Here is a 23,842-nt window from a genome sequence, read left to right as displayed (position 1 = left end):
ACCCACTTCCACATCCACACCTACTTACTCCACCATAGCAAACACACCCAGGGAGGGACTCTGCAAAACATGGCAAAGGTGAGCTATGATTTAATGTACCTTTGAAGCACAGTAAAAAAATAATTAAAAAAAAATACTTAAAAAAAAACTTGGAAGAATGGAAAAAAACGGACAATAATATAAATAACAGAATAATGGCCAGGTCTATTTCAGGTACATCAAAGCATGTACTCTGAACCTAAAATTCAAAGTGGCAAAACTGAGATAAACACTTCTACTGTCTAGCCTGTAAATATTTTGCTTTCGGAAAACAAGGTCAGATTGAGATTGTGTCCATCTAGCCTATGTAGTAATCTTTTAAAAACAAGCCAACGAAATAAATAACATTTAGCCGAGATAAACTTGACAGTGCTACAGAGGTGTTACATAAGAGGTCACTGACATTACAAAGTAACAAACCAGAATTCCTCTCCAATTGCATGAGCTTTTGGCGGTTAGCATCATGGACAGCTCTTTCCTGTTTGGATGCTGACGGAAATTGACTTCAGCATGTCGAGAAAAATACATTCCACTTACAGGGAGGCAAATTTAACTGAATAAAATGACTTACCACTTGAATTCAAGAGTGCAATAAATACATTCTGGTGAGGGTTTAAATCTAAATTGTCTGAGCTGAGCAGCAATCTCTGCCTAAAATGTTTACACTTGCACTGTGGATCAGCATTCACTCTCCTTCAATAAAGCCTCCTCTGCTCAACAAACACACCCAAATTACCTGACAATACATAAAAAATCATAATCTGCCTTACAGCACACCTCCCTAAGGCTTGGAGACTGCCCTCTATTGACTGAGAGTGAATTTGCGTCTATGTGTCGGAGAGAGTGAAAGTGAGAGGGAGAGACAAAGAGGTCAATAAATACCATGGGAAAGACTATGAAAATATAGAAAAACAAACATCAAATAAGTAAACGTGAAAGAAAAATGCTTCCCGTTTCTCACAGGTATAAACTGTCCTCCTCCTTTCTCCTCCTATGAGAGCTGGGTCAAGCTGCAAACCCACTGAAGCCTGTGACCTCACTCAGCAACAGTTGCAGCTGGTGCCTGTGGCTGTGGCAGGCTCTTTCCCCAAATAGCCGAGATGAAGGAAGTGTCGGGGTGGGTTTGGGGGATGCAAGGGAGGCTGTAGGGCTGGGGGGGGGCTGGATGACTAGGGGGAAGGAGGCTAGAGGGTTAGGGGGAGGGAGGCTAGAGGGTTAGGGGGAGGGAGGCTAGAGGGTTAGGGGGAGGGAGGCTAGAGGGTTAGGGGGAGGGCTCTGGGGGGGCTGCAGGGGACAAGGGTTTGGGTGGGGGGACGGGGACGGGGAGTCCCTGTCTGCTGCTGCTTGATCTCATTTGTGCCAAGGGGAGGGGAAAGGGGAGGAACCCAGTTCAAAACTTGATTACTACAAGCCCAAAAAACTGTTTCACCTCTAATAGCATAAGAGAGAGAGAGGGAGAGGAAGAGGGAAAGACAGAGAGGATAGAACAGGGGGCTTACTTGAAAAACGACTATGGTAAGGATGTGGCAATACTGATGGACTCAGTGCAAAGAGTATGCTAAAGACCATGTTCAGGTGTTCTTACAGTTGAGTTCAAGATTCCACTAAAAGTAACACTTCTACCTCTGCTGTGAATGAATGAACTTGGAACATTTTAAGGTTCCTGAAGGGACACTCCAAAAGAAAAAAAGTTTCTCTTCCATTTTTAAATGAGAACATCCAGTTTTTGAAGTCTTCCAACAGCCGGGCCGTGGACAGATTACTTAGGACACACAGGGCAAACAGACTGAGAAGAGGTGAGGGAGCACAAAGGAGGAAGAGAGAGAGGAATTGAAAAGGTAAAAAGAGAAGAATGATGGAGTTGCAATGACTTCCTTCACCGAGAAGCCACAACTGAACCTGCCGGGGAGGCAAGGGATTTAAAGGCACTCACAGAGTGACAAGACAAAGTGAAGGACAAACAGTGGAGGAAAGAGAGACTTATCTGGTAAGCATCAGAGTTTCTTTCTGCACTTCCCAGATTTTGGTGGCAAAGTCTGGACTTATGAAATGATTGTTTGTGTAGTCATTACACACAGTTCTACACAAGACAGCTGAGTCTGTGTAATGTCATATCACTTTTGTAGTAAAGGGGCTGACACAAATTCCAGACAGACTTTACAACTCTGATGAGGTGCAATGGGTACTGTGGTCAAATAATACACTTCATTCATTGTGCTAATTACACCACTACAAAAGTCTCAATTTGTTGCAACTAAGTATATTAATCAGCTAACAATTACATCTGATATTCATGGACTGCTTACATTCTCAAGGATTATGAATTATCAAGGAATAGATTCATGTATACTAATTGACTGCAATAGTTGGTCCAAGCAAAGTCCTAAACATAGAAGCTTTGAGTTCAAAGGACATGACTAAAATATGTTAGGCACACGCACATGAATGGATGTAGAAGGGGTGCTTTTGTGGTAACCTAACTCACGACTCTCACAAAATAAACTCAAGTTCAGTTAGAATATAAGGATATGAGTAAGGTGACAAACTACTATGCTAGTCATGCACAAGTCAACTACCACTTAACCCACTTCAGAGTAAGTGGACCGCATTGGGGAGTGTGAAGCAGCCTCTTTCTCACCAGCTGTGGTTTAGGAACACACAAGAGACTTGTCAGGCTTTTGAGACGAGAGGCCGACGTCTGTTTTGCGGTGCAGACTAGACGGAGTCGCATCCCTTGGCATCTGAGACTCCTCACGCATCATGCTGAGTGAGGCTGTGGCAGTGTCTCTGTGGGAGTGGGAGTTAGCTTGGTGTGTATTTTGGGGTGGGATAAGTGCAAGAGAGATCAATTAGTTTGTGTATTTGTTTGAGCAAGTGTAAAAAAGAAAAAGAAAAAGGGAGCTTGTTGATTGACCCACTGAGGCTTGAACAATTATACCCAAAAAGGAGGAACGCACATTCTCTTTCTCACGAATATACACGCACGTACATATGCACATATGCTCACACGTAACTCAAAACATGTGTGCTGAAACACCTCAGAACAAACGTGATAGCTGTGACAGTAAATATATTGGGCAAGTTGCCCTGACAAACTTCCTTCAGTGTTCAGCGTGTAAAGCAACACTGCAGAAAAAGAAGAGGTGAGGGGAAAAAAGGGTCTGTTACATCATGTCTTGTTTAGAGAGAAATTCCCATGTCAAATTCAAGTGGGGCCTGGCTGGCTTTATTGTATCTAGCTCCTTAAGGGACCTGCCAACCACCTTGCCTTCAAAACACTATGATATCATAGCGTACAAAATCTGTACCGCTTGGTTGGAAAATATATGCACAATCATCTATTTTGTGTGGAGGCATATCGTTTTTTCTTAAAAGTCTGGAGCCCTGGTTTCAAAGCATAATCAAAAGGGCAGAAACCTTGACTCTGAAAGGTCAAACAGGGGCAGTAAAAAGGAGCTGCAGGACTCTCCCCCAGGATCACTCACTGTGGTCACTGACAGGGCACAGAGGGCATTTAATGGAAGACAAACTGTTGAGATATGGAGTGCCATGTGCTTTCAATAGTACTAGTTTGAACTCGTACGCAAAACATCTAAAAGGTTTTTAACACTTTGAAAGACACTGAAAGAGAGGACGATGGTGGCGACAGACGTCAACAAAACTGTGAAGTAAAAAACAAACTTTTCATTAGCTTCGAGGCCTTAAAGTCCCTCTTTTTCAGACATCTGTCTTTGTGAACTGTGACCTTAGTGACATCCGTCCTTCTGCAATTTCCTCCAGCTGCCAGACAAAGATCCCCCTCATAGCTACTAATTGGCAGCAGTCTACTTCATATTTGCTCACAAATACAAAAACATTTTTTAAACGCATTATCTGTGCATGTGCATGAGTAAGGGGGGTTCTTCTGCTGTCTCCATGGGCAGTGAAATTATGAAGAAGACATCAAAGATGTGAAGGGGCCATGGTTATTAACATAGGCAGATGTGAAAAGCTTGTTGGAAAGAGATGTTTACCATATAAAAAAACACACAAACACACCCATTTTTAAAGTACGAAAATGAGAGCCTGTAACATATGTACTACAATTTTCTAAAAGAGGGGATCTTTTCTCATGATTTCTTTATGTACGTTTCTTTGGTTCAAAAGTAGGCATGACAACCATTCATGAAAACAATTTGCCGTTTTTATTCAAGGTAATTAAAACTAAAAAAGAAAATCTCCAATAAATTCAAGTGATTTAATACGACAACCTTCATTGAAACAAACATCATATACTTGACCACAGACCATATAAAAATTCCACTGACATGAATGTCAAGTGCAAGTGGGAAAAAGTGAGATCACACTACATTTGATAAAGGAGCACTTAAATCTGTCATTTGTCAATGAGGGTGGGGTGGACAGTTTGGGAAATACTGACACTGATGAGTTAAACAAATATGTGCCACGTGCAATAAGTTCCTGAGGTCCATGCATGCATGGTACTGTGTCTGGCTAAAGAGGGGATGGAAACCAAACATATCTAATTTCTTATCATAAATGTTCATTCTCTAGTCAGGTGAATAAATACATTTGATCAATAATGTTAGTCTACCATGTCTTTATTAGACCGAATCAGAACCACAAAAATTGGTTCTGCAGTTGAAAAACAAATTCTAACAATGATAACTTATCAAGTGAGAGCCCACTCCTTACATTATCACTTCTTGTTTAACATTCCTATCCTGTGAAAGCATTTCTTCCCATGACGCACATAGAAACCATCAAAACATGTTGCGGGACTACATTGCCAAGGCAGATAAAAAGGAAGAAATCTAATCAACATGGGTGGAGGGGGGGGGACGGGGACGATCATGATGAAGGGTAATGCTTCTCTTGGCTGATTAAAGGGTGAAATAATTTGTTGATATGAGGTACCTCCAGGCCTGTCATTTGCATCTACATGGTGCTCTCTTAGGTGGGTCTGACACACAAGTTTTATGTTTTTCCCACCTCTCCCACCTTTTCTCATCATCTCAGACTAGTTCTGACAGTGAAGCTCATCAAGATGGGGACAATACAGACCATTTCTACAATCCCACAATGGGAAGGAGGGATGCCTATAAATAACATATCTCACTTCCACCATCTATTCAGGCAAGATCCAAGAAAAACCAAAGCAGAGTAATTTTGCATAAAATCAATTTCCCCCCAAAACATGAAAACAGCTTATGGAAAACAAAATGTCATGCTTAATTACTATGAGAAGTAGATATGAGTGAATCTACACTATGGAGGATTTCAACAAATGCAACGAGTATTTATACTTTGACATAAAGTACACCCTAGGGGGGACAGATGGAACCCAATTCCTGCATTCCTCTGCCACATTGGGCAAAAGCCTTTCTATACACTGCAACTGTTTACATTTCTCAGAGGAAAATGGGATTTATTAGGCAGAAGCGTAGAACACCTGAGGGAGCTGACCGGGCACTGTGATAATGGTGGAATGTCAACAAGCTCCTTGTGCTGGTCACCGTGCAGAGCAGTGCCGATTAAAGTCGGTGAAGTGCTGTACGCATGGAGGCCTGGTTTTTGTGACATTCTCTTACCTAGCAGTCGCATACAGTACAAAGACTGTAGCAGGGATTCTCATTTGGCAATATTGGAATCATTACACGTGGAATGACAGTTTTGCACATTTCTTACAGGGAATGGTGTGGGGGTAAGCAGCGAATCATATTTTGTTTTCTTTTCTCTCCCAACAGAACATCCTGATAAGAACGACTTCGCTATGTTTCTCCCTACGGTGATTCCACTGGTGCTCCTGCTTGTCAGTGGGCCAAGTTCTTCTCTACAAGGAGATGCCCAGGAGTTTGAAAGCAGAGACGAAGTCCTGGAGAGGGAGTTCCTCTACGCAGGGCGCCAGAAACGCTCTGTGACCCCTGACCCCACCTCGCAAGCTGACAAATGCTCCTACACCTTCATCGTCCCGCAGCAGAAGAACACGGGTGCTATCTGCGTCAACTCAAAGGAGCCCGAGGCGCTCCTGGAGAACCGGGTCAACAAACAGGAGCTGGAGCTCCTCAACGGCGAGCTGCAGAAGCAGCGGCGGCAGATCGAGTCGCTGCAGCAGCTGGTGGAGGTGGACGGCGGCGTGGTCAACGAGGTGAAGCTCCTGCGCAAGGAGAGCCGCAACATGAACGCCCGGGTCACTCAGCTCTACATGCAGCTGCTGCACGAGATCATCCGCAAGCGGGACAACTCCCTGGAGGTGTCGCAGTTGGAGAACCGCGTCCTCAACCACACGGCCGAGATGGGGAGGTTGGCCGCCCGCTACCGCGACCTGGAGCACAAGTATCAGCACCTCTCCGTCCTCGCGGGCAACCAGAGCGTGCTCATCGTGCAGATGGAACAGCACTGCAAACGAGGCGGACATGCATACGACATGGAGAGGGAACGGGCCCGTCCGGTTCGTCCGCAACCCCCAGTTGTCCCTCAGTTGCCCCCACAGAGGCCTGCAGTGCCTCCCATAGCAAGCAAACCCTACCAGCCACCCACCTACACCCGCAACAACAATCAGATCACCAACGAGATACAGAGCGACCAGAATTTGAAGGCACTGCCACCGCCTCTACCAACCATGCCCACAGGCACCCACAGTCCTTCCACCACCAACAAGCCCTCTGGTGAGTACTTTTCTCCATCTTAATCTAAGAATCCCACCACTTTCTTTGATGATTTGAGACAGAACACCGGTAGCTTTAGGTTTAGCTGTCCAAGAAGCCAGCGACCTCAAGACAGTTAGTTCTGTCGTAATCTTCAAAGAGAACTCAAGTAAAGCCTTTGCACAAAGGACATGTGACTATGTATGAAAAGCAGAATGTGTTAACTGAGGTACAAACTTGTTCTCCTCTAGCCACAGACTTGTTGTGGATTTATGGAATTTATAGTACCATTCATATTAGATCATAAATTGTCCAACATTTTCTTAAGTGGTGCTCTACACAGAGAGACACTGAAGATCAAACATTCCAAAGAAAATACCCTTAGCTTAGCAAAGAGGCTGTTAGAAAGATATATACATTATTGCAGAAGCAGAGCAAATCATTCTCACCTCTCAAAACTCCTTCAGGCAAGGGGGAAAAACTGATGGATGTGCACAGCCATCAGACTCTAGAAAGCAGGTCTGGCTAGTAGCCTGTCAAAACACACCTCAATGCAACCATTTTTAATAAACCACTGTAAAGATCTGTCCCTGTGTCTGAATACTCGATTAACTTCAAATGAGATATAAGTAAGAACTATGGAGCTTCACAGGAAATAAATCAACAGAGAAACAAATGCCAATTCTCAAAGCACCCTAAAAACATGTCGCTCTCTTCCTGCAACAGCTCATTCCAAACTGGCCTGCATCCAAGCTCAAGTGAATCTTAGCCACTGCTTCTGTTCCCCAGTTGTTTCTTCTGACTTGGGAAATGTGGAAGGCAAATATATGAGTGCCGGTTGTACTGTTCATACAATAACAGAAGCCTAAGAGCTTTAATCAGGACACTATTATCCTATCGCAGTCACTGCAATAACTCACTTTCAAAGCACAAACACAGATATGCACCACAGCTTTCCTTTCATGATTGATACAACATCAAGCTATTAAGAGGATGTATACATGTTTAGAAACTGGTCGAAGTGCTGTCTGGTGGACAAAACCTGAGTATCAATGAATAGCAACAAATTACAACTGGATTTAGAGTTAAAAATATCATTTGTAGCCTAAAGATGAAGATTTCAATGAGTTGATCAAGGTACTTTTGTTGGAATTGTTTGAGAAAGAGGAGATGAGCTTAACAGGATTCCTACAGACAGCGGTATTCTCTGAGTCTTTCGGGTCTGAAGCTGTCAGCTTCTGTTTGACAGGTGCTGTAGAGGAACTCAGACAACACAAGTTGAGGTCCAAGGACCTTTGAAGATATTCACCAATTAGTCACCCCCACCACTTAGCTTTTGACATCCATTGAGACACATGCTTATTCATCAGCCAGAGGTCTGCACTCTGGCCTGGTCCTGAATGTGGTCGCAATGCCCATTTGTGTGCGCACTGACTGAACCATCTTCATTACTTGACTATATGTAATATGCTGCAGTAGATTCCCATGAAATTCAGTTCCCTTCTGATGAATCTGTTTAAATAGTGTTGAGAGATTGCTAGGAAGTGATGTGTTAGATACAGCTTTTCATAATCGGAACCAAGTGTTGTGTAGGATGTTGAGTGATGCTCTACAGTGCAACGGGTGAGTGGATCCGCTGCAGGGCTTGAGGCTATAATGTCTGACAAAGCTCAGCGAGAGAAAGGATTATAAAGAGGATGTAGAGAGAAACAAGATTTGAGGTACTAAGAACACACTCATAGAATAGGTCTCTTCAGAAGAGCAAATAAACCTTTTATGATGCATTTTTACTGAAATGCATCATTATCTATAGCTATGGTTGCCGATCTTTCATAACAAGTCATAATGCAAAAACTATGTTCCATAGTTGAGCGTGTGCATGTAGTACTTTTCAACAGTTTATATTTGGACCTTGGCACTTGCAGTCTCTAATCTTAACCATGTGACAACGGAGAAATGTTAATGCCAGACTCAGTATTCTTAGTGCCATCCAAAGGCTTTTTCATTCTTGGGGAGCATACAGGGGATGGTTGAGGACCAAACAAAGGGCCTGGATCACAGAGATTTGCTGTAATTTGTCACAGAGACTAATATCTATCCCCGGCTAAAAGTACAGCTTAGAGGATCATGTTCAGCCCTGTGTGGACTGGCTTGAAATAGAATTATATCTGGTTTTCTCTCCTTCTTTATCCAAATTGTACAGCAACTGTTTATTTTACTACTGTGACAATTACTATTGCTGTTTATAGACTATTATAAATTCTACCCATGACACATCCTGTCTGTCGTAGAAATGGAATATATCAATAGACGGATTAATCAAATCGACGAAACAGGTGCATGGTTTTTGTAAAGTTATGCTCAAAATACATTAACTCTGGCAAGAGAACAGGAGAGAGCAACAGTTTCAAAGTCATTTGCATTGGCAGTTTGGCAAGGACACGGCTTGCTAACAGGGGCTGGCAGACACTGTGGAAAAAATCGAGCAACCCCAATGATTCATGAGGCGCGATGAGGATTTGAGTCCTAGGTATATGAAAATGACAACACCTTTCCAACCACAGCGGGGGGAAAAAGCAAGAAAGGCCAAAAGCCGGAAGACAGAAAATGGGTGAGGGTGAAGTCGGCCTGGCCTGATCACTCAGTAACTATCAATCACATTTGATAGAAGCCAGACACATCCTGACTGAGGGCCTGGTTTTAGATAGGATCAGAGATTTATAGTAGAACAGCACGGTAGTTCCCCGAGGTGTGTGCTGATTGGTGACAAGCTTAGAGTGAGTGTGCCTGCTTAGGGGATATCAAATGCAGACAGATGCTTGCATGCAACTGAATGAGCATAAACTTAGACACTTCAGGAGGGGCAGGCACACAGCTCAGCTGCAATAGTGTCCCCTCCCCCCCCCCCATCTCTGAAGTTCAGTCAACTTGTTTTTACACAGCAGGCTCTAAATCACTTCAGTCAAGAGCAAGCGATAAAACAGTGGAAAAACCAGCTAGTAAATACACAAGAAGATCTCTGTGTTAGGATCCAGCTTGTATTCATGAAGATATTCAAGGGAAATGTTAAACCAGAGACAAATTAGATTTGTCAGACCTATTTGTATTGGCAGTAGGTGACTGTGAAGCACAAATGGAGGTCGACTACTAGTCCAATTAGCTCAAATCTCTAAATCATCTATACTCTCCAAAATACTGGAGAAACAGGTAATAACAGTTACATCATGAGTGTCTCTGTAATTGAGCTTAACACTGATTGTTCCCAGTTGCTGGCACAGAGACTAAACCACACAAAGTGGAGAGAGAGAGTGTGTGTGTGTGTTAAGGAGGTGGGGCATGATGCCACAGCACGCTGTGTGGGCATCATCATTTGGAAAAACTGCCCTGTGAGAATACCCGCAGGAACCAAATCGTGCCAAATGTTCCCAGACAAGGTGAAAAAAATAAACCCACACACTATCTTTTAGTGCTGAGATTATGGGCGGACAGCAGGAGGCTGCCAACAGTAGGAGAGAACATGGAAACAATAGCCTGCAGGATGCGGTCTCAGACACCGGAATGGAAAGTTTTGAAAGTGGTGATTCCCTCAGGTTGTCAAGCAGACTTTTAAAAAAGCAATGTTTGAGCTCTTGTAGACTATGCACACACTAACTGAACAGATATAGTATTTCTGCTGAATGCCTGAGCAAACAAGCTCATTTGTGATTCTAAGCACCGAAGCACAATATCAATTATTTCAGTTACACTTGCTACATATACATAGCTGCAGTAGACATGAAGTCATAATCAAAACAGCCACGCAATAACTCCACAGGTCAAACCGGAAAATCAACCCAAGCCTAAACAAAACATGACAACGGTTAGAAAAAGATGTCACTGAACAGCAGTGTTTCCATAAGCACCCAAAGCCAGGGAGGAGAGGTAGTGAGAGAGTAAGACCTCAGTAGTGTCAACATTTATGGTTACTTACTACAGTGGTCTGCGAGTTCACATTCTGTAACCTTTTCCAGATTTAGTGATCATTTCTCTGAATAAGGATGTTGTAACGGTTGTATGCCCCTTAACATAGCCTAACATTTAGTTAGCACTCAAGTCTTGGAATTCAGCCTAGTCTAATTGAAAGGAACCTACAGTTTTCTACCGTTTTATTAACGACAATCACAGCGGTGCCATTGAAAGAGGACCTGCTAATCTATATGGATGGTGAAGAGTGCTGCAAAAAAAGTCTGGAGCTACCTCTTTCTGCGACCCTCATGCCAGTGTTTTTCTTGGCTAGATTTTGACTACAGGCAGCTAGTCTCCCATCTTGAAACACAGCCAATGTCAATTCTGTCAATTTGTCGAGGGAGAGTAAAAAGAGTGGGAGTCCCTAGGATTTCTGAGAGTGGGGAGGAGAGAACCATACGACCAGAGTATTAGCAAACTATACAGGTGGGTGTTTTGTAAGGGGGTTTCCAGGTTGCATCAGGTGTGCTCTTCTGGGGTAGGTTGGAAGCCTTATGACTGTACAGAAGGTTCTGCATTTGAAATTGAAATGATGTCTCTCCTCACAGGAGAGGCTACAGTATTCAAACCATACAAGCTCTCTGTATAATGTTAGAAAGGATAGTGCACAAACATATCACTTGATATGAAATCTATCTAGAAATATTAAACATGTTCAGCTCCAAAGAAAAACCTTGCTACACTGCTCTGAACGAGTATTCCCAACCGTTCTTCCACAGGTCCCTTCAAAGACTGTCTTCAAGCTCTGGAGGATGGCCACACAGCCACCGGGATGTATCTGGTGAAGCCAGAGAATGCCAACCGACTCATGCAGGTTTGGTGCGACCAGAGGCATGACCCTGGTGGCTGGACTGTCATACAGAGACGCCAGGATGGCTCTGTCAACTTCTTCAGGAACTGGGAAACTTACAAGGTAACTAAACCTCTGGGATACACAGTGTATGCGGCTTGATCAAACACACCAAGTATGTATTATTCATCTATGAAGATATTAACCAACAATAAATTATAGTTCTCCATCTTACATCGATGGGACTGAGACCTAAAGAAAAATGTAACAAGATATTTGTTGAATTAGGAACCCTTATTGGGTTTTATGAGCACTATAGAATATTAAATGAATACTTTACAGTATTTCAGGTTGTTTATTTAGTTACTTATTTGATTACTCAAACATGAGATAATGTAACATACAGTATCCGATAAGGTCCCAAAAAACACCATCAAATTCAATCCACATTTTTTACGTGAACTCATATGTGTGATATGTGGCTTTCCCCATTTCGCCAGGGGTTGGAACCAGTATGACATAATACATGCACAAACATTTTGTGGTTTAAGATTTACATCCTGCAGACCAAAGGGCGGACAGGCCTATTTGGATTCCTTCCCCACCCCTTTAAACTCCAGTCCGAGGACACAACAGATCATTTACAAGACACCTCATGCCTCTCCTCTTCTGAATACGAGGCCTTTTAAGTCACAAATTACACACTCAGAGCTGGCGAAGGGAAAAGGCTCCCTTCTGATTCAATCCATGTGTGGTTTATTGGGAGACACACAAGCACAGGGAGAGTACAGTATGTCTTTCCAATCATTGCCAATGCCATTGTGCAGCCTTTTCTTTATCTCACCAACATACTAGAATGACACCTGTGCTGTAATCCATGCATTAAACAAGATGAATGACATGGGCTGAGTGACTTGCATGTGTTTATCTATTGGGTGGATGCCTCTACTGTAATTGGCACAAATATCTCTTTCCCCTTACACATTTTGTAATGAAAAACCTATATTGAAACTTTTTTTTTTGACTTTACACCATCACAGACAGGCTTTGGCAACATCGATGGTGAGTACTGGTTAGGCCTCGAGAACATCTACTGGCTGACCAACCAGGGCACCTACAAGTTGCTGGTAATGCTGGAAGACTGGTCTGGCCGGAAGACCTTTGCAGAGTACGCAAGCTTCCGTTTGGATTCCGAGGCAGACTTCTACAAGCTAAGGGTGGGACGTTACCACGGCAATGCTGGTGACTCTCTCACCTGGCACAATGGCAAGCAGTTTACCACCTTGGACAGGGATCACGATGTCTACACAGGTGAGCACAAAAGAATATCGGCATCAGCTACTTTAACTGTGAGGAGCCAGCAGGGACAGGGATTCAAAGCGTATACGTGCTTACAGGTCAATCACAGAATTGCATATATGAATGTTGTTAGCATGATGGTTTATTGCCTCTCACATTGTAGTCCTTTGATAGTCAAAGTAACACTCAAGTCAAGTATACCTGATAATCTTTGAGGTTTCTCTAAGTGTCTCTAAGCGCTAAGCCTGCCAGCAAAGATGATCAACGGTTACCTCATGTCTACAATACAACTTGCCATTAAAAAAAGCATTACAGCACAATTCAACATTAAAGGAGTATTGACAGGTAATAAGCCAATGACAGATAATGAATGACTACAAACTTTCTAGTAGGCATGAACAGGACAGCCTTAGGTCCCCTCATGGTTAGTCTCACTTTATAGACCTGACTCAACTACCGGTATTTCAGAAGCCCAGAGTTGCACTGAAAGCAACAAAGTGGAGAATACAGATTGTTTTTTAAAGATGATGCGGGCACTGATGAACAGAGGACTAGCCCAAAAGTACTCAAGTTGATATTGAAATTGGTATTAGTGGAGGACACTGTTGCACTGACTAAACAAATCATTTTTCCTCTCCAGGTAACTGTGCCCACTACCAGAAAGGCGGTTGGTGGTACAATGCCTGTGCCCACTCCAACCTGAACGGCGTGTGGTACCGGGGTGGACACTACCGTAGCCGCTATCAAGATGGGGTATACTGGGCAGAGTTCAGAGGCGGGGCTTACTCTCTCAAGAAAGTGTCCATGATGATTCGTCCCAATCAGAACACCTTCCATTAAAATCACAGAAGCAGAAAGAAAATGAATCGCAATGAAACCTTTTTTTGATGGGCATTCTCTCCCTCCCATGTGATCCCTTTTCCAAATATTGAGAATAGGTGTTAATTCATTTCCGCTTGTCTTGGCTTTTTTTCAACTTCTTTGAACGGTGTGCTTTTATGCTTAATACGTATCCAGATGATAGCAAAAAAGTGCAATGGCCGCGTAGGCGTGTTGTGAAAATCTGTAGTATTTTACTTTCATCTGCAAGCATTCAACCCTCTACGCAGAACTAGTTTTCTGGAGATGCAGGGTCAAATGGTTTATGTTTTTTTCCCTTTAACTAACAGTTAAATTCTCTACGAACATACAAAACTATTGCGACTATAGACAAAAGACCCCGGTGTTCCGTGATCTTGCTGTCCCAAGTGACAGACTCGTAGAAATGCATGAATGAATGAATGAATGAATGAATGAATGAGAAACAGATAGCACTGGTATCTTTCTTGTTCAGTTGCTGACCAAAGATACCTGTAAAAAGTGTTTTTTTAGTACATTTTTGATTGTGAGATAAATAGGGAAATATGATATTGTCTTTGTATTGTCGATGAAGAATAAACACAGTTGTGAATCTCTACATAGAACATTTTTGATAGTTGGAGCTTTCACTTGATTGTTTCATGAATTCTGTTTTACAATATGCTTCTAAGTTCAAGGAAATATGACACTTTTTGGTGACCTTTTCAAAAACACTTATTGGTACTAGTTCTTCTTCTCCACCAACATAAAGAAGCATGGATTTTTTTGGTCAGATAACTGCTATCCATCTATTTATCCCCAAAGAGATATTTCCCTTCAGTTTCCTGAAATTCACTTTCACCCATGCTATGTCAAATTTTGCTTAAATAGTCAACATCAAAAATGTCCATGGCAGAGAGGAGACAAAGGCAGTTAAGTTGTTTTCTCCATTCAAGGACTCTTAGGAATTTCCTGAGGGGAGGGAAGGGTGTCATGAGGTTCAAGAAAGGGTATCGTTATGAAAAAAAACTAGTTCTTTGCCCCTAAAACTCACAACGCTTGGAGAGACATCATCGCTGTGTCTCAGTGAGCTATTAGAGAGAAATTAGGTCAACCAATCCATTCAGCTTCTCATTGACATGGTGGGTGAATCCCAGAGAGAGGTTTATGTTGCGGATGGCAAGATAAGGTCTAAAGACGGTGATGGGGACTAGGCCCATTCACATTCCTTACGATCACAAAGTCTAGAGTAAATGTGTAGATTAAGGTTACTGTAGAAGTATCCTTTCAAGGGTCCACACACACACATTTTAATGGTGTAAGGGCCCTACATATCTAACAAAACCATCATACAAAGGACACTGGACCAAGCCAACTTACAACCCCTGAAAATGATCATGTCCTTTAATGTGATGCAAAGTTGGGATAGAAATGAAGAGACATTAAGAACACTGTGGCAGCGTCATAGATTACACTAATGAGTTCAATTGCTCTGTGAATCCTTTGCATGCCCCATTTTGCCTTAACATGAGACCTACAAAGACCCGACTACCATGACATATTGTTACAACATTATCATTATCGGGGGTATTTTCAATGTTATCCATTGTTTAAGTCTTCTTTGTACATAAGTTGTTTTAAGATTATTTTTTTAATATAATGTATCAATATAATGTGTACCATCAGAGCCTTGCAATAAATTATGTACAGCCAACTGTTTTGGTCAAAGTTATCATTTTAAACATTGCTAATACAACTTGAAGCACAGATTGATTGATTTGGCAAGGCCAAGTACATTCTAATATGTACCTGCATTTATATCCATTGTTGAAGATAATTGAAAACAATCCTGTCTCAAATAAAGCAGCAAGTAATGTAATAAAATGGTGCTTATGAATTTCTTGCGTGCTATGGGGGGGGGGGGGGGGATCAGTAATGCAGGTTACCATGGACGCAACCCCCACCACCACCACCACCATCTTCATTTCCATGGTTCTAAACAGGCCAACGCAGAGCCACAATAACCCAAAAGTATCCAGAACAGACATCACATTAAAAAGGCGATTGAAGGGAGCGGGTTAACCTTCCTGTCACTCAAACGCTCGACCAGTCAAAGCTCTATTCTTATCCCTCATCTTGGCTGTCATGGCGACCTCAGTTTACAAAGAACTGGGATACAGAAATTGCTCTAGTATCATAAATGCCTGGAAAACTCGTTAAAAAGGGGGAAGGCCTCGCACACAAAGCAAAAAAAAAAAAAAGATATATATACTTTGCACTCTGCGACATGTGCAGTCAATCGAATGGTCTGTGTAGCGCCTGGTTTTTCTTCTCAACGTAATTGTGCCAGGAACAACCAAGCCAAGGTTTCTCTTCTATTGACCAATTCACTTCAAAAGCTCTGGCCACTGAAGGGGAATGAAGACAGGGTCATTTTAAACACTGTTTAAAGTAAACAAGGGATGATATACCTGATTCAAGATGGATGACATACACTTATCCAAGGCACTAACATGCAAACAATAATGTTATTGTTTCTCCAAAGAAGGGGCACAGATTATAGACTGGTCATGGTTTAGAAATGCACACAGTATGCTCAAATGATCAGAACTGACTCATTAATGTTATTAATATAAGTTCACAGCGGAGGTACTGCAGGTGGGACAAATGGGCTTTTGATAAACCCCTAAAAGCAGTGAGACTTTGCTTCATGTAAGGATTTCCATATTTTGAACCTGACAATGAATAGAAAAACAAGGCCAGGAAAAGTGACTTGAAACTCAACAGACTCAATGTCCCTGTACTTGGCACATTAAGGTGGCTAGCATTACCAGTCACACAGCTACTGGACGTCACTCCAGGCCAAATGTGGACACTACAGGTACAGAACACTCCCAGGGTACACTGAAAGGTCAAAGAACATTCAACTCAAGCTTCCAATTCATGAATTATCCATCTTATCCAGGAATAACACGGAAATTGGATTTCCTTCTGTAAAAGGATTGCCACCCTGACGGAGATGACAAAAACATAAAACGGCAAATACGGGAATTATAAAATGATGGAATGTGTTTTGGAAGAAAGCTGAAAAGTCTGTTCACTCCCATTACTTTTGGCCTCTAAATGCGCTCACCTGGAATCATTTGGTTTTAATCTTACATTTCGAGGCCTCTAGGCTTTGATAACAGGACAGGTTGATAGCACAAACTGCTAAAAACGTGAACAGCGCACGTGCAGGACGCAAAGGCTGTGCTGATTCTTAGGTGCGAAGAAAATGATTCCCCTCTGAGTCTTTCATGAGAAGAATGAAGAGGCTCGTGGGACACGCACAATTCTAACACAATTTCTCCCTAACGTCTAGTAACTATGTGGATAGGAAGAAATAATGGCTGTTTCAGTGTGTGTGTGTGTGTGTACCAATAGAGACAGTGTGAAGGTGAGTGTGCTTGTATGGTGGTGACAGCTCAATCAATAAATGTGCATCTCTTTATGCAATGTGCCTCCTGTGAATAGAGGACATGAGTCAACATTGATGAACCTGAAATCCCAGTGTCTTGGCATCCACACAGACAGGCAAGCAAGTTGGTAGTGGCAGTCTTGACTGAGCCACACAGGGTGAGGCTGTCAGTCACACAAGGCATAAACCCGACCTTTGACCCAGCCAGGCACGAAGCCCATAGCCCACCAGGCCTCCCCTCTGAAGGCTGCCAACACTTCCCACACAACAAAGAGACCAGTGGGGGAGCTTCATACCGGTTTGAATAATATCATCCGAGGAGGATTAATAAAGAAAACAAATTCATTAAGACCACTGGGGGGTTCTGTGAGATGGCTCCAACATGCCGTTTGACCAGTCATTAAAATGCCAGTCTATGGGTGCCCGGAAACTCTGGATGACCCTTTAAAACCGGAATTAAAAAGTAGGTCGAGTAAGAACGGCAAGTTTACAACCCACTGCTGGTTGGATCCTGCATGGTTCACTCCTACGTGCTACCAATACCGGATAATCTACCGTATAACTGTTAAACAATCACCCATCTTTAACCCTTTAAGTTGTCACAGATTACCTTTCTGACGTCTCAACAGGACTGGGTCTGCTCATTACTAGGTGAATGTGTGCATGACTCATTTACATTCTTTTTTGCTTTTGGGATTTTACCTTGCACTATGGTCTCTTTTTCTGGTCTTGGTACAGTGAATTCCCTGTCCTTGGGAGCACACTTCTAAAGATGAGCATGTTTCCACGGCTCTTTTATAAGATATGCTCCACAAAGACAAAATCTCTGCCAGACCGATTTTTAAATGGGATGGAACCTCAAACATCTTCAATAGATATCTCAGCGTAGATGTCCAGTCACATATTCTGGTAAATCACAATAGCAGCAATGTGGGGGGAATTGACATCCTTTGTAATTCTTTCCATGGTTTCCTAGGTTACTTCCCCATCTGCTTTGCAATATAAATGTATATTGCTGTTTGAAGATAGAAAAAAATATTCTGGTGGATGATGGAAAACAAAGAATGTACTGATACAATCTGTGAATCTGTCTTTCATATTATGTCCAACTCCACTGAGCTTTATTGCTTTATTGTGATTAACCCCGTTGGCTGTATGTTCATTTCAGCAGAACCCTAAAGAATGCTCTATTTTGCAAAATAGAGCCCTTCAGGTCTACAAAGAGAAAACATCTAAGTTAATTAGACAACTGTGACTCACTGATCACAAAAGGACACAGGTAAAAGCATAGACATAGAGATACAGATAGATTGAGTGGGCCTATCAGTATCCATTTAACAGTGCACATGCTAATACTCTGTTCATGCCATCTATTCCCGTCCCACAGATGATGTCTAGCGGAAAATGTCTGACCTGCGTTTTATGGTCCAGCAAAAAAAGTCTGGAATAAAAACCGCAGCAGCACCTCCAGTCAGATCAAATATCACACTGTATTCTGATATACAATCTTAACTAAGTGTGTTTCTATCAAAAATATATAACTATATATATACACTGTTATTCCTTCAAGCTCATGGGTTAAAGACAGGTCAGAAAAGGCAAAGAGAATTATTAAAGTGTTGACGTTGAAAAGCAGCCCGGAGAAGTAAAAATTGAGCATGAAGACAGCTCGGACTGCTGGTGGCCATTTTACTACAAACTACAGGCTGAGACCTCTCCCTCTTGGAAAGTTGAAAGGAGTTTGCAATGAGAGCAAAGGAAAAGCATAGCAAAAAATAAAGACTTACCGAGGTAGGGGATGCAGGGCACCATCTTGAGTGAGCGGATGTACTCCCTCATCCGTGTGTAGTTCTCTTCCTTGGACGTCAGAAAGTCCAATTTCTCAAATGTGGCCTTGTCCTTTCGGCTGATCAGCTATCAAGAGACCCAAGAAAACCCCAATCAGATTGCTATTCATGTCACAAACAGACGTGCTCAATTTTGTTGGTACCCTTCCACAAAAAACAAAGAATGCACAATTTCTTCAGAAATAACTTGAAACTGAGTCATTGGCATCCACCATTGTTTATTCCATATTTAATAGAAATCAGACTGCTTTTGCGTTCCAACTTAATTTTGTAAATAATAAAACAAATAATATGGCATAGATAAATAAGATGGGACCCTCAACTAATATGTAGTTGCACAACCTTTAGTTGCACAACCTTTAGAGGCAATCAATGCAATCAAATGTTTTCAGTAGCTCTCAATTAAACTTCTTTACCAGGTACTTTGGCCCACTTTTCCTGAGCAAACCGCTCCAGCTGTCTCAAGTTTGAAGGGTGCCTTCTCCATACTGCAAATTTCAGCTCTATAGGATTCAGATCAGGACTGAAAGGCCACTTCAGAACAGTCCAATGTTTTTATCCAATCTTGGGTGATTTTAGCCGTGTGTTTTGGGTCATTATCCTGTTCGAGGACCCATGACCTGCGACTGAGACAGAGCTTTCCGACACAGCACGTTTTGTTCCAGAATTCCTTGATAGTCTTGAGACTTGATTGTCCTGCACAGATTCAAGGCACCCTGTGCCAGGCGCAGCAAATCAGCCCCAAAACATAACCGAGCCTCCTCCATGTTTCCCTGTAGGTCTTCTATTCTTTGAATGCTTAATTTTTTCCTCTGCGAACATAGAATTCAACTTCAACTTTATTTATCCTTCAAAAGGAAATTAGTGTGCAGCAGGGGTCAGAAACACACACAAACACAGAACAGCATCGCCAAATGCCAACAACATTACACAACACAGAACACACAATAGAGACACACCTTCCCCCAAACCCAATGACAGGGTCCAATTGGGACAGTAACCTACAACATGAAGCCATCATAATGGCCATTAAATCTAGATGTCAGCCAAGTGAATTTAGGTTCCTAATAGCCACAGGAGTGAAGGTTAAAGCGGCGACCTGAAGGGAGCAAATTAAACTATCCGAAAAGTGGGTGATCAGGGCAGTTTAAAATTTGTTTAGCCTTACCCATAACCCGTTTATCATATTTAACCATCAGTCATAGTGACGCACCGTCGTATTGCGACAACTTTACCGCATACAAAAACAAAGTGAAGCATTTTCTTTTAACCGTTGGGCTGTCTCAGACCCCCTACATTGCGAAGGTTAAAATAAAATTATTTTCATTTGTTTTTGTATTGGGTAAAATTGGGTAAACACAACGATGGTTCGTTATGAACCTTTGGGTCATGTGACCCGAAGGCAGCACAAGGGATATCTTGCAACTGATGAACTGACCACCTTATGTGACATGCCAAAAAGCTCCAGTTTTGACTCATCTGTCCAAAGGACATTCTCCCAGAAGGATTGTGGCTTGTCAATATGCATTTTAGCAAATTCCAGTCTGGCTTTTGTTTCTCTTTCAAGAGTACTCCTGGGTCTCTATGGAGGCCACTTTCACTAAAAAAGCGACGGATGATGCACCTAGAAACTGACATGCCTTCACCTTGGAGTTCAGCTTGTATCTCTTTGGCAGTCATCCTTGGTTCTTTTCCTGCCCTTCGCACTATCCTTCTGTTCAATCTGGGGTCGATTTTCCTCTTGCGGCCGCGCTCAGGGAGGTGAGCTGCAGTTCCATAGACCTTGAACTTCTTAATCCTTGTGCTGCCTTCGGGTCACATGACCCAAAGGCTCACAACAAACCATCATTGTGTTTACCCAATTTTAACCAATACAAAAACAAATAAATAGCATTTCATTTAACCTTCGCAATGTGGGGGGTCTGAGACAGCCCGACGGTTAAAAGGAAATTCCTCACTTTGTTTTTGTATGCGGTAAAGTTGTCCCAATACGATGGTCGGTCACAATGACTGATGGGTCAGAATGACCCGAAGATAACACAAGGGTTAATAACATTTGCAACTGCTGTCATAGAAACATAAAGCTGATTGAAGATGGGCTTGTAGCCTTTACCATAGTTGTCTATTAGTTCCTTTCTGATCTCTTCACACAACTCTCTCTTTTGCTTTCTCTGGTCCATGTTCAGGGTGGTGCACACAGTGACACCAAACAGCACAGTGACCATTTTCCTATTTAAATAGGCCCGAATGACTGATTGCAAGATCGTAGACATGTGTTATACTAATTAAAGAAACAAATTGTTTTGGAAGATCACATACCAAATGCTTGCAAGTGCAACATGATGCAATAGCTTTTCATTTCATCAAGTTTCCGGAGGAATTCATTATTTCATTGAGCTGTAAGCGTACCAACAAATTTGAACATGACTGTATTAACTTTCATTTCTCAGCATTCAATTGCCTTTTTGAAGGGAAAACTGAGATTCCCAATCATTAAAAACCTTACGATTTGCCATAGATTGACCAGCTACTGATTACACTGACATATCGATCACTTGATCGATGGCAGAAGGCTGCGGTCCATCAGGACCAAAACCTCACGCCATAAGAACAGTTCCTTTCCATCCGCTGTTGGCCTCTTCAACAAGGCCAAGGGCTCACACTGACTTTAAAGACTTAACCACAATCTGCACAATGACACCTTGCCACATTTCAATTTGCATTATTTGTATCTTTTGTACTATTTGTATTTTTTGTACTATCTGTATTTTTAGATTGTAAATTATGGGTTCTTTATATTTTATATTTTATTTTTATTCTAAATCCCCTTAGTATTAGCTAAACTTTGTTCCTTTTGTATAATTAGACCACATATTTAAGTTTTAAGATTCCTATATGTTTAATGTATGCACCTTCCTGACAAAGTAAATTCCTTGTCTGTGCAAACTTTCATGGCGATTAAAACCCTTTCTGATTTCTAAAGAGTGCTTTGCAACACCACTGAACATCACTGACACCTACGAAATTCTAATCACATGTGGAGGGCCCAACTTCCAGAACATAGAGAAATGTTTGCCACTCAAAGTTGGATGATCAGATAGTATTTGAGGGGATATTGAGCTTAAAGACTTCAGAGCGCAGACTATCTGGGGGATTCACGCAGGCTGCTCTATTTAACTACTTGGAAGAGAGTTATCACTATGACATCATCTCACCATCTGCTGCCTGCAGCTGTGCTGCCTCCCTGAGAGTATCCAACTATATGTTCAGGAGCCACACCTGGCACTAGTGCCATCTTTGTTTTGTCTACTTTATGTACTGTGTATAGTTCAGTGGTTAGAGAGTGGTAAAACCAGTTAAGGTTGCAATAGTCCACACGATGTTGTATTTGGGTTTTAATGTATTGAAATTAGTTTGAAGTTCACATTTCACCATCTTAGTTATAGGAGCGCTTATAATGACATCTGTAATCCCTCATTTGTTTAGTGCCAATTTGCATCTCCTTGACTTTCAGCATTACAGCATAAGCGTTGTATAAAAAACACAGAGAAAGCAGGGACATATTTTGGTGGGAGCAGCTTTGAAGTGGTTTTCATTTCCTTCAACAGTACGCTCCAGCAATCCCACTACCAATACCACCAGCACCCCCAGCTTCATATGTAACTAGTTATTTTTTGCAATTAGGTTCTGATTTCTGCTTTTTGTCTAAGGGTGGAAAGGAAATAAGTTGGGGCCAATGTTCAGGAAAATCGTCACCAGTGTCTTTGAAGTAACTGCCTGGTGTCTGAAGTTGAATCTGGGCAGTGGATTGCTTGAAATGGATGACTAGTTCACCGAAGGTCTTCCAGGATGACACTGAAATGTACTTTTGACTCCACTTAGATCAATGCTCACATTAAAAGAAAATGTTACCAGACACCTGAAAATCCTTGAATCCAAGTTTGGTGGGTGATAAACTGAGATGGTAGAATGATCGATAGCCATAGTTAGTGTGTTTGTGTGAGTGTGTCGGCAATATGGTGGAATATTGACTTGAGCACAAAAGGTGAAACTGAAATGGCTCTCCCATCGAGAGTGGAGATTTTCATCTTTCCCTCCCATTGGATGGATTCTGCTTCGTCTTGAAGGCTACGTTAATTATTAACCACCGAAACACATGTATACCTGCTGTTTGTCTGTTCCCTTAAATCAGGTCATTACCATCAAGACTGCTATGTGGATGGAGAAAAGCAAACCCCTCTTTGGGCAGGGTCCAGAGAAATAAAGGGAGCTCGGGATCCATGACTGGAGCTAGCTGGCTTAACAAAACATGTATGCAGGCCCAGCACAGACATTGGGGCAGGAAAATTGTGCATTAAGGCAGTCTCCAGAGTTCTGCAGGTCTAGGATCACATGCAACGGCCCACTCTCAGACACGCACTCAAAAAGTCACACATTCCGCTTAAACATATACACACACACACACACACAAGATTATACACAACCAATATTAAACCTGCTGCTGTTACAGACAACACAAAAACAAGTCTCCCTAGACCAGGGGTGCTCAATTAGAAACCCAAAAGGTCCACTAACCAAATTTCCATTCAGTCCAGGGTACAGTCCAGGGGGAACAATTATGGTTTATTTTTCTGGTCCTTACCTCAGAGTTCTGGGGGTATTTTGTTCAAAGTGTCCATGCTTTGTGTCATAGTGTCCATAGCCGCGGGAACATAGGATATTTTATCAGGGGGGTGCTGCTGGGGGGGGGGGGTTCTTAATGTTGCGGGGCGGTAGGGATGGACTGGGAGTAAAAATAGGTCATGCACATTCTGTTTGATGTGATGCTAGTTCGTGAGAACGCTAGGATACTTAATGCGAGCGCGCGTAGCACACAAGACCATTTTTTTTGCCTTTATTTGAGCACAAAGTAGTTTTTTGA

The 23,842-nt window shown here is 42.2% G+C and overlaps 2 protein-coding genes across 6 annotated transcripts in view; one reads left to right on the top strand and one right to left on the bottom strand.

Moving 5' to 3' along the window:
• Positions 1–23,842, bottom strand: part of LOC134039025 (ras-specific guanine nucleotide-releasing factor RalGPS1-like) — a 130,276-nt gene that overhangs the window by 44,308 nt on the left and 62,126 nt on the right. For all 4 annotated transcript variants that reach the window (XM_062484766.1, XM_062484765.1, XM_062484767.1 and 1 more), the window contains exon 8: positions 18,862–18,988. In XM_062484766.1, the coding sequence (XP_062340750.1) occupies positions 18,862–18,988 (127 nt within the window). The remainder of the gene's footprint in view (positions 1–18,861; positions 18,989–23,842) is intronic.
• Positions 1,474–15,331, top strand: angptl2a (angiopoietin-like 2a). Of its 2 annotated transcripts, none has more exons than XM_062484196.1 (5): positions 1,474–2,026; positions 5,801–6,707; positions 11,411–11,604; positions 12,522–12,792; positions 13,421–15,331. In XM_062484196.1, the coding sequence occupies exons 2-5, from the start codon at positions 5,813–5,815 to the stop codon at positions 13,618–13,620; spliced, it is 1,560 nt and encodes a 519-aa protein (XP_062340180.1). In that variant the 5' UTR covers positions 1,474–2,026; positions 5,801–5,812; the 3' UTR covers positions 13,621–15,331. The 2 variants fall into 2 exon arrangements, with proteins under 2 accessions (XP_062340180.1, XP_062340179.1); XM_062484195.1 differs by having other exon boundaries at positions 5,787–6,707.

Source organism: Osmerus eperlanus, chromosome 18 (genome assembly GCF_963692335.1).
Source record: "Osmerus eperlanus chromosome 18, fOsmEpe2.1, whole genome shotgun sequence".
NCBI lineage: Eukaryota > Metazoa > Chordata > Actinopteri > Osmeriformes > Osmeridae > Osmerus > Osmerus eperlanus.
This window is presented reverse-complemented; position numbering and strand designations above follow the sequence as displayed.

What these genes read in the sequence shown, in the direction of transcription:
- angptl2a (XM_062484196.1), top strand. Translation starts at nt 5,813, where the DNA reads ATGTTTCTCCCTACGGTGATTCCACTGGTGCTCCTGCTTGTCAGTGGG. An exon ending in CACCACCAACAAGCCCTCTG is followed by an intron (nt 6,708 to 11,410) that starts GTGAGTACTTTT and finishes GTTCTTCCACAG; the next exon opens with GTCCCTTCAAAGACTGTCTT. An exon ending in GGATCACGATGTCTACACAG is followed by an intron (nt 12,793 to 13,420) that starts GTGAGCACAAAA and finishes TTTCCTCTCCAG; the next exon opens with GTAACTGTGCCCACTACCAG.